At 40.1% G+C, this 10,412-nt stretch overlaps 1 protein-coding gene across 1 annotated transcript; it reads left to right on the plus strand.

Moving 5' to 3' along the window:
• Window positions 1–79: 79 nt before the first annotated feature.
• On the plus strand, window positions 80–2,561 carry LOC9657670 (probable endo-1,3(4)-beta-glucanase ARB_01444). The gene is made up of 3 exons (XM_002974218.2): window positions 80–122; window positions 262–378; window positions 437–2,561. The coding sequence occupies exon 3, from the start codon at window positions 452–454 to the stop codon at window positions 2,468–2,470; it is 2,019 nt and encodes a 672-aa protein (XP_002974264.1). The 5' UTR covers window positions 80–122; window positions 262–378; window positions 437–451; the 3' UTR covers window positions 2,471–2,561.
• Window positions 2,562–10,412: the final 7,851 nt, after the last annotated feature.

Genomic DNA, 10,412 nt, shown 5'->3' on the forward strand with positions numbered 1-10,412 from the left:
ACACGATCGTCGAAGCGAAGCTCCATGATTCTTATATAGCGGTTTTGATGAAAGAAGATTTCACCACGATCATGGGCAAGCTAAAGAATTTGATCCAAACGATCGCTAGATTATGCGAGAAGGTAGGATAGGCTAGCATTTGTATCAACGCGTTGTCGAAAGATGGAAAGAAGCGTGTAGAAACACTGTCGAACGTTTCAAAAGGCTATAGCTAGAAATGCGGTATTAGGTCTTGCTCATTTCTTCCCTCTTTTCCTCCAGGAAGAACAAGGCGCGCCGAGGAGGAAGAAGCTCGAGGCGATCAAGCTGGCCGCGCACAGGATTCTCGATCGCCTCCTCCGCAAGCTCCACCTCGATCCGTATTCTTCCACTGGCGAGGTGAGAGAAATCTAGCGCGTTATTTCGATCGGTATTTCACCAGGATTTCGCCCGGCAGACCGAGGAATCGCTGATGTCGGCGATATTCGATCACCACCGCCACGCATCGGAGCTCTTCGCATCGGTCCCCAACACCGCGGCTGGAGATCCATCAAATTTCTGGAGCGAGGAGCTCAAGAAAGCCCCATTCCCGACCAACTCCTTCTGGCTCAACTACGTTCTCAAGGATGGATCACAGCCAGAGTACATTCATCCATACCTTGTTCAGTCCAAGCCAGGCGCCTTCACGATCTGCTATCCAGCCAGGATCGTTTCTCCAGCCTTCATCATCCAGGCATTCACGCAGGACATCACAATTTCTCATGGCCGAGGCAACGTCCCACACGTCATCTCACACTACGACGATCTTTCGGTAACGCTGGAAGTTCCAGGCAAGCGGCTCAAGGTTCCTCTAGTTCGTGGAAGTCCATACGTGACGCTGGTTTTCAAGGGTGGCATCTCTAGCTCCAACTATGAACCGGTGACCATCTCAACGATTCATGCCATCTTGGAGCTCACATCAAGCCCCGACAATACCAAGCATCGCCTAGTTCTCAACAACAGGCAGACTTGGTGCATCTACTCTAGCTCGGCTATGGAGATTTTCAAGGATGGAGTGTCGGCTGTGCGAAGCAAGAGACCTTTCTCGGGTGCTTTGCGGCTGGCGTTGGTTCCTCGTCCTGAAAGCGAAGGGGTCCTGGACACTTTCAGTGGAAGATATCCCGTGAGAGGGCATGCCACCTTTGACAGGCCTTTCAGCATGGGCTTCGAGTGGAAGAGCCGCGGAAGGGGAGAGCTTCTCATGCTGTGCTTACCGATGCACAAGGAGATAATGGCTTCTCCAAGCCTGTCAACCTGCCGGGTGTCGAATCTCGTCTACTCCAGCATCGATGGAAGCTTGGAAGGCGTCGTGGGTGACAAGTGGTCGCTGGAGCCGAGGTCGGTTTCGTCTGCGTGGTACTCGGATTGTGGCATTTCGGACAGCTTCGCTCGCGATCAGATCAAGCACGCCTTGGACAGAGATGTACACGAGCTCTCGCAGATTACTACCAACTCGAGCTACTTTTACGGCAAGGCCGCTGCTCGAGCTGCAAGGATGGCGCTCATAGCCGAGGAAGTTGGCCACTATGGAGTGATACCGAAGCTGAGAAGCTTTCTCGACGAGGCCGTCACGCCATGGCTCGACGGGAGCTTTGCGAGAAACGGGATAGTCTTTGATGCAAAGTGGGGGGGTCTGGTGAGCCGGGAGGGAGCCAGAGATCCGGGGGCCGACTTTGGAAATGGAGTCTACAACGATCATCACTACCACTGGGGTTACTTCGTCTACGCTGGAGCTGTTCTTGCCAAGATCGACAATGCCTGGGCCAGGAAGTACCGTGACCACATCTACACTCTGGTGGGAGACTACATGACTTTTAGGAAGGAAGGCTCGAACTTTCCAAGGCTGCGGTGCTTCGACCTGTGGCTCATGCATTCCTGGGCTGGGGGTCTGACGGAATTCGCGGATGGTCGCAACCAGGAAAGCACCAGCGAGGCTGTGAATGCGTACTACTCGGCGGCGCTGCTTGGCATGGCTTTCGGGGACGTGGGACTCATCAACCACGGTCTCACACTCGCAGCTCTGGAGATTCATGCAGCGAAATCACTCTGGTTCATCCCTTCCAGCTCCGATTCTTCGATCTACGAGGAGGAGTTTGCGAGAGACAACCGGGTCATCGGAGTTTTATGGGCCAACAAGAGAGACACAGGACTGTGGTTTGCTCCAGCCGAGAGCAGGGAATGCAGGGTTGGGATCCAGGTTCTTCCTCTCACTCCCATCACCGAGAAGCTGTTCGACGACAAAGGTTTTGTCCGGGAAGTTGTGCAGTGGACATGGCCGAGAGTGGAGCTCGCAGATGTTGCAGATGGATGGAAGGGATTTGCCTATGCTCTTGAGGCAGTCTCTGGGGATTCAAAGGCGGCTCTCAAGAACACTCTGGCACTCAAAGGACATGACGATGGAAACTCGCTCTCAAATATGCTCTGGTGGATATCTACTCGCCCGCCGTGCTAGACACTACTATAGTCAACGTTATATATGCAAGTAATATTCTGTATTTTATGCTGGTTTGGATTACATTTTCAACTCCAAAAAGTTTCCATTATAGGACAGCTTCACTCTAACCACTTGTGAATAACTATGGTAATTGATTTTTGAAGGTAACACACTTGAGGGATGGATGATTATGGCAATTTTTTTGAAGTTTGATGCTATTAAGGATGGTTCAAATTTGAATTGAGTTCATGAATTAAGCTCAATTTAGCTCAAGTCAATGCTAGACCATAAATTTTATAAAGACATGTCAAGTTAGAAAAATGTTATTCTTAGGTGAATTTAAAATTCATGAATTTAATTGTCAATGGCTCAAAGAAATTTTTATTTTTTGAATTTTTATAATGCAACCTATACAATAAAATATTGATTGAGTAGTTTCTAGAATTAAAAGTTCATTTGAACCCATAGAAATTTTTAGGTTTTTTTAGTCCTAAATAAAAATGGGAATATTGAAGTTCACATGAACTTAAAATTTCTATTGTACATTTCAACATTTTAACATTTCAAAAATTGACAAAAAATTATATGAATAATTCAAAACACTAATTCACTCATTCATTCTTTAGGGTTTTACAGAGATGGAAAGTAAAAAAGACAAAAAACTTGTAAGTAGTTCTAGCATACAGAAATATGAGAATGTTAATTTTGTTTCACTACTACAATCTTCATATTACATTCTTGATCCTTACTACTCATCCAAGAATGTAAAGACCATAGTCATTATTGATAAAAATGATTTTATTATTTTTGAAATAATAGTCCAAAATAAGAGAAAAGAAGAAATGAACAGCATAGCAAAAAGCATTATGGCTTTTGTAATCTACTAAAATATTACAAAGAAAATTAAGTTTTTTTATATATATCCTATTCCTTTTGATATATTGTATCTTTGTAAGGAGTATAAATATGTAGTATATATGATGTGGATGAATCAAAAAGTCAAATTTATATATGTTTTCAAGATTGAAAGGTAATCTTGTAAAAAAGCATGCTTACATACTTGTGTGCATTTGCCATTATTATATATGGCATGCCAACTATATAAAATAGGCTACATATTAATTATGTGTTAGTTTTGGAACCCTATAACCACTTGTCTCTAATAGTAGGTTGTAATTACCGAGATTGACAATTATGATTCAATATATTGCTATGTTATAATAAAATGTTATTCCCAAGATTGAAATATAGTATATTAATCAAAGAATTTTTATTGTTGGAAAGTTTAATTCTTTTTGTGTGTTGTAATGGTTCAAAAGAAGTTTACTTTTGGTCCCAGAGGCCTCTTATATGCCACCTCCATCTCCAAGCTCGTTTAATAATCCACATTCATCTTTACGCAACAATCCTCCTCTTCATTTTGAGGGGTGTTATGAAGTTTTTCCATTTACAATCTTGAGTGCAACTAAATAAAAGTTCCTTTTTTATAATGTTGTTGAAAGAGTTAAATTGTCTCTAATACTCCAAAAGTGATATCAACATTTTCTTCAAGATCTTGCTTTAGATATGGCAAGAGTGTTTGATGTAGATACATATTATCTTTGGTGTCTTATATGCTACTTTTATTTGAACAAAACAAATGGTTGCATGGGTTTGGTAATTTTTCTTGAGCACTGTTGCAAATGCCCAAGAGTAGGTTTAGAAGGCATGCACATGTGGATGTACAAGAAAATCAAGAAAGAATTAAAAACACACAGCTATTATGATTTCATAGTGAAAAATAATATTCCATTATAAACATTGCATCAATGAGTGCTAAATATAGGATACTTAAGCCACCCTTTAATATAATGTGAAAGTTATGTATAGTTTCTTCAAAATTTTAGTTCATTATAAGTAAAGTGGAGAATTTTATATTTTTGAGAATGATAGTATTCTAGCATATATAAAGACATTATTATATATACAAGTGGTTTTGATATTATTATAAATTTGAGGTCCCATTTTCAAGACTAATAATTTAAACTTTCAAAAATCCCTAGATCTTTCCTTAGTATAAATACCAACAAGAGATGCTTTTAATATTGAAAATTCAGTTTATTTAAAGTGTAAAAATGGCTAGAGAGAATGTTATTGCTACTCGCACTTGGCCCTATGCATTTTATATGAATTTCCACTTCCATCTCCAACTTCTACCAACATTCCACCTTTCCTTCCACATAATAATTGTTGTGAGGCTCTTCCTTTTGTAGCCTCAAGTGTGATTGAACAAGAGATCCCTCTTCTAGAGAATAGAGATGGATTGCCTCATGTGTTTCAAAAACAATGTTAGATGTTTTTTTGAGATCTTGTGTCAGATATGGTTGAAATTCTTAAAAGAATGAACACATATTATCTTTAGTGTCCCATATGCTACTTTTATTTAGATAAAATAGAAGGTTGCATGGGATGGGAAATTTTTTTAGAACACTGTCATAACTGCCCAAGAATTGGTGTAGAAGGTGTGCATACATGGATTTATAGGAAAATCAAGAAAAAGCTAAGAACACACAACCATTATCACTTTATAGTGGGGAATAATATTCTGTTAATAAATATTACATTCACAAGTGTTGAATATGGTATTTTTAGGCCACCCTACTAAAATTATAGCTACTAATAAAACTTATATTCTTCAATTGCAAATACCAATCTATTAGAGTCATGTGCTGCCTTGACTATTGAACCACTACCTACTGTACAATCGATGACAACACCCTTAGTTGGGTAATAAAGCTCAAATAGGACATGCATTGCTTATGAAAATTGGAACCGATACCCAGACAATGTGTTGCGAATATCATTGCCTACGAGATTTGACATGATGTTAGTAGAGCTATCATACCTTGACAAAACCTATGTAATACACACACTATCACAAAAACCTTCATTTTCTCTTCTGTAGAACATATGGTAAGTCCACATCATAACCTAAATAATAGAACTTTTAGAGACAACACAAAAACACAAGATGATTTCTTACCTTCTCTAACATATCTAGGGTACCTTTGGTTGTAACCCCAACACTATTCATGATGCACCCAGAAGAGAACCTTTTGAAGTTAACTCATGTTGTATACCTCATGAGGTAAGACATCCAATTGGGGCTATTCGAGAGAATGAAAACAACTTGACTAGTTGTGTGAAGGAGAACCAGAAGGAATGCATCCTTTAAGTAGTCTTTAGTTGGGATGTTCTAGCTTGGGACATCACCATCAACGTTTGGAAGACCATTTAGCATATAAAAAAGTATTAGCATCCTCCTTGAAAGATGCTATCAATGAACTGTAGGAACTAATAAAGATCCCGACTTCACCACGGAATGCCACTAGAGAAACAGGGAAAATCTAGAGGGAGAAGATGAAGGTAAAATGTGAAATTAAGAAAAATTTATATACCGTTATGTGGCGTGTGGTAGATGTAAGTTCCTCTAGGTCCTCTTCTCGGGCATCAAAACGAGCTAGAATGAAGTTACTCCCGATAGTTTTTCCTGCAACCATTTTGAGGAACTAAGAAAAGGAAAGAATTAAGAGAAATATACCTTGAGAAGTTCCTTGGTTACGGGGACATCTTGGACCATCATCATCACTGTTGACTAATTCCTCCAAATGTGGATTTGCACGCTTTTGTCGAGGTAGAACTTCTTTGACGTTCTGGTTCTTTTGCTGGACTTCATCTCGAGGAATTTCTTGCAAGTTGTTCTCACCACCATCTTCACTCTCCTCGCTATTGGCACCAACAGCATTGATATTCTCATAACCACCATCTTTGTCATCCAACACATCTTCATTATTGCCTCTTGTAGCCTCTTGACGGGCTGGTGTATAGTTTAGCATCTCCAATTCCCAAGGACAAATTCATTTTATCGCTATTGAAAACTTCATTGTTGTCAGGTACATGCCTCCATCTCTTATGCCATGCCTCAAGAGTAGATTGCATACCAATGTTTCAAGAGGAATGCCTCTATATTGGAAAGATCTATAGTAGAATATAAACAAATTGAGTATAGTTAAGAATGGTATGTTACTTGAAAGCCACTCGCTACATGAAATAAGGTTGGCCAAACTATTTATCAAATGGAGTCGTGTTTATGGCCTTCTTTGGCAGCCAATCATTTCTGAGTTTTGTAAACTCAGTAATGACAAAGTCCTTGAATGGAAGTTGCTCAAGATCATCCTCTATGAAAGGCACCAAAAACATCTTCCCTTCATATATAGTTTGTGAAATATAGACGGTCCTCCTCATTATAGTCTTTATCATATTATCTAAATTTTTTTCTCCTTCCCTAAGTCTACTATTGAGGTAATTTAGAATGTGTATCTATCCTCATATGTAAACTTTGATTTTGAGATGCTATAAATAATCTCATCTGAAGTCTTGCCCATTAGGAAACAATCTTTGTGACTAACCTTTAGGTAATGCATACATTGAACCATTCCTTTGGGCACCAAGGGGCCACATTGAGTAATTTCTTTACCTTTGTCTTTTTTATGATGTTGATTTTCTTGTTAATCATAGTTAAATGCTCTAAGAGTTCTTGATCATATTCAGCTTGATGTGACTGTGCATATGTGTTCTGCCTAACCTTCACCAATGGCTGAAAACAACACAAATATTTAGTGATAAGAAGTATACTAAGAACATACCTTACTCCACACAACTATCATAAAAGCCACTAGATTTCTATACCATCTATTGGCATCTTAACAACCTCGTTGATGCTGAATAAGTGATGCTAAATCATCACCATAGTGGTTGCAAACTGCATCCTCATTGAGATTGGCAAGAAACTAGATATGCTCAATATCATACACTAGGCTTTGCTTCTGCACCATCCCAGCTTGCAAAACATAAATTGTTAAAAGTGATTGAAGAGGGAAAGGTACTTATGCATTAGTTTTGAGGCAAGCTATCACAAGCCTTGCCATATCTAGAGATTCTCTCATGTATACATGTCCAACTGGAATATTGATATGATAGATAAGATCATCTCAGAAGCAGTCATTGATGCACTTCATCCACACACACGAGCAATAATTCTCGTCAATAATGTAGAACATTTTACTCAAAAGTTGTTAAGTCCTAAGACGGCTCATAAACATGTTGTCAAATTTATGGGACTTCATTTTCCAAATGTCATCCCAAACCCTCTTGATTTCTGGTGATATCGAGAGGGTATTTGTCATTCCTGGCATGAAGACCTAAACAAGAAACATACCTATGTTTGTCCCAGGGTTTTTATGTTTATAGAGACTATAGATATCCATGTTGATGAAGTGAGGTAAAGCAGACTGAATGATACTTGTTTGAGTGAATCGACATAGTGGAATCTTTCGGATCATGTCTCCCAAGCTTTCCCACTTGCTAGAATCATGTGAATAGCATTATCTTTGGTTCTTAAAATTGTCTCCTAGAAGCACTTGTTCACAACATATTCAAGTAGCTCCACTTCTCTTTTAGCTTCAGCAACACTTCCAATAGCACCATTATCAGATCTAGCCCCCAACTTGGGCCCAACACCCACCTCAGGCACACTTGGGCACTACTCCGTAATATAGCTAATTTCTGTCATATTTTATAAATATGCTAAGAGTAGTGGCATTTGAGGTGGTGGCAGCAACACTAGTGGTGGTGGTGGTGATGATGGTAGTGGTGGTGGTGGTAATGGTCATAATGGCAATGGTGTTAGTAATGGTGGTGATGATAGTGGTGGCAATAGTGGTGATGAAAGTAATGGTGGCAATGGTAGTGAAGGTGGTGGTGGCAGTAATGGCAGTGGTGGTGGTAATGGTGGGGGTGGCAAAAATGGGGGTGGATGTGGGGTTGTAGAGTTAACAATGAGGACGGCAAAGTTGTTATGGAAATCTTAATTTGAAAGTTAAATTGGTTATTGTTTTGGACTTCATCTTCCTCATGCCTTGTTCTCTTTGATTCAATATCCTTATCCTTTTGTATTTTTTTTTGCTTCTAAAAACAAGAAAAAAGAACTCACTAAAAAAAGAAAACAAAAGAAAAATGCATAAAAAGTGGTCATGTAGTGGTGTAAATAACCAAAGAGAATGACTCAAAAGACAATCTATAGAGGTTCAAATATAAAGGGAACGGAAAGTCCAAATTTAGGAGCTTATAGGTGGTTGTTCACCGGTATACCACTCCAGTGGGCTGCCCTAGCAAACTCAACATGCACGGGCTGGTTCAATTCAGCACCATCGTGGCCTATATGCTGCACGCAACAAGTTGTGGCCAGGGAGCTCGGCCAGGCCCAATACACTAGCAAATTGGCCCTATGCGGGTGAGTCCGCCTATGTGGGATGGGCTCGGGACGCCTATCCCCCACAAGCCAACTCACTTGCAGCTTGCCGCATGCGGCATACAGGCAACACCGATGTGGCAGCATCGATGGCACCCACGCACAATTTGCCAGCATACCATGGGCTGTGGCATTGTGCCAGGCAGGGCATGGCATGTCATGCAGCATGCTGTTCTGGCCTATCCACCCTGTGCAGCATAGTGCTGCAGCCCACATCTACTAGCATCAGCACTGCTGCAGCCTGTTTGCCCTGTGCAGCATGGTGCCACGGCCCATGTGCGCCGTGTGGCATGCTGTCCTGGTCAAGCTGACAGCCAGGACAGTGCACCATCCACGGGTGTCCATGTGCCGGCATACCCTGGGGCTTGGTGTCATACGGCACTGGGTGTAGTGGCCATGGACGAGGTGTGCAAGCCTAGCTTGTGCAATGCAGTGTGGGGGGTGGCCCGACCTATGTGGCACAGCACGGTGCTCAGCTCAACACTTGTGTAGCAGTAGCCTACTTTGTGCTTGAGCAGCAGTAGCCCAGTTCAACGCTTGTGCAGAGGTAGCCTAGTTCGGTGCTTGTACAGTGGTAGCCTAGTTCGCATGGCGAGTGTGGAGGTGGTGGTACAGCGGCATGGAGCAATGTTGAGAGATGCAAATTGAGAAAGCACTACGAGGGGGAGGTGGAGAAAAAAATTGACTTACTCTTGGTGGCATTGTTTTTTATATCAATGGATTCCACAGAGTTGCTCAGCAGCTACCTTAACCCTAACCTAAATTTCATCATGGCCATTGATTATGGATGCAGTAAATCTCATATGTCCATTATGTTGCAATTATTTGCTAGCAATCTACAATTTCTACTCTGTTCTAGATTTGATCACGTGACAAAGTACTTTTGAGTTATAACTTAATAATAGAGGTGTGCTATAATATCACTGTGTCATAATGTGGAAATAATGTGACAGCCACATGTGTGGAATTGATTGCAATACAAAATTATAAATGAAAATTTTGTGTTTTCTTGCACGTCATAAAATCTTATCATAAAATATAAGATTCTTAAAATCATAAGGTGTTATTTCCAAAGCAATATGATATATAATTTACTACAGGTGATAGATGGCAGTACACTGATGGAATATATTTAAATAAGTTCAGAAAAATGTAATGATTTCAAGCTTTAATAAAGTACTTAAAATATGTATAATATTTTATTTTTATGGCAATAGTTGATCGATGGTAGATCCTAGAATAAAATCATTTCTATCTTTCACATTATGGCACATGCTTGAGGTGATATTTCTTTTCATTTTGCCGAAAGTTAGTTTATATAATAACTTTGAGCATGTTTTGAATTTAATGTATACAGACTTTAAATATTGTACAACATAGTCCTCTATACTTCATATAGACCTTATGATAACAACATTAATTGATGGTAGATCCTAAAATAAACTCACCCTTACTTTTCACATAATGGCATATTAGTATTGACACATGTTTGAGGTGACATTTCTTTTCATTCTAACTCTAAATACTTAGCATGATAACTTTGAGTATATTTTTGAATCTAGTAAAAAAATTGGAAGACAATTTAAACTTTTAGTATTGTATAACAATATA

This window comes from Selaginella moellendorffii, unplaced genomic scaffold (genome assembly GCF_000143415.4).
Source record: "Selaginella moellendorffii unplaced genomic scaffold, v1.0 SELMOscaffold_24, whole genome shotgun sequence".
In the NCBI taxonomy this organism is placed as follows: Eukaryota; Viridiplantae; Streptophyta; class Lycopodiopsida; order Selaginellales; family Selaginellaceae; genus Selaginella; species Selaginella moellendorffii.

Bases quoted from the DNA above. Each gene is read 5' to 3' on its own strand.
- LOC9657670 (XM_002974218.2), top strand. From the start codon at position 452: ATGTCGGCGATATTCGATCACCACCGCCACGCATCGGAGCTCTTCGCA.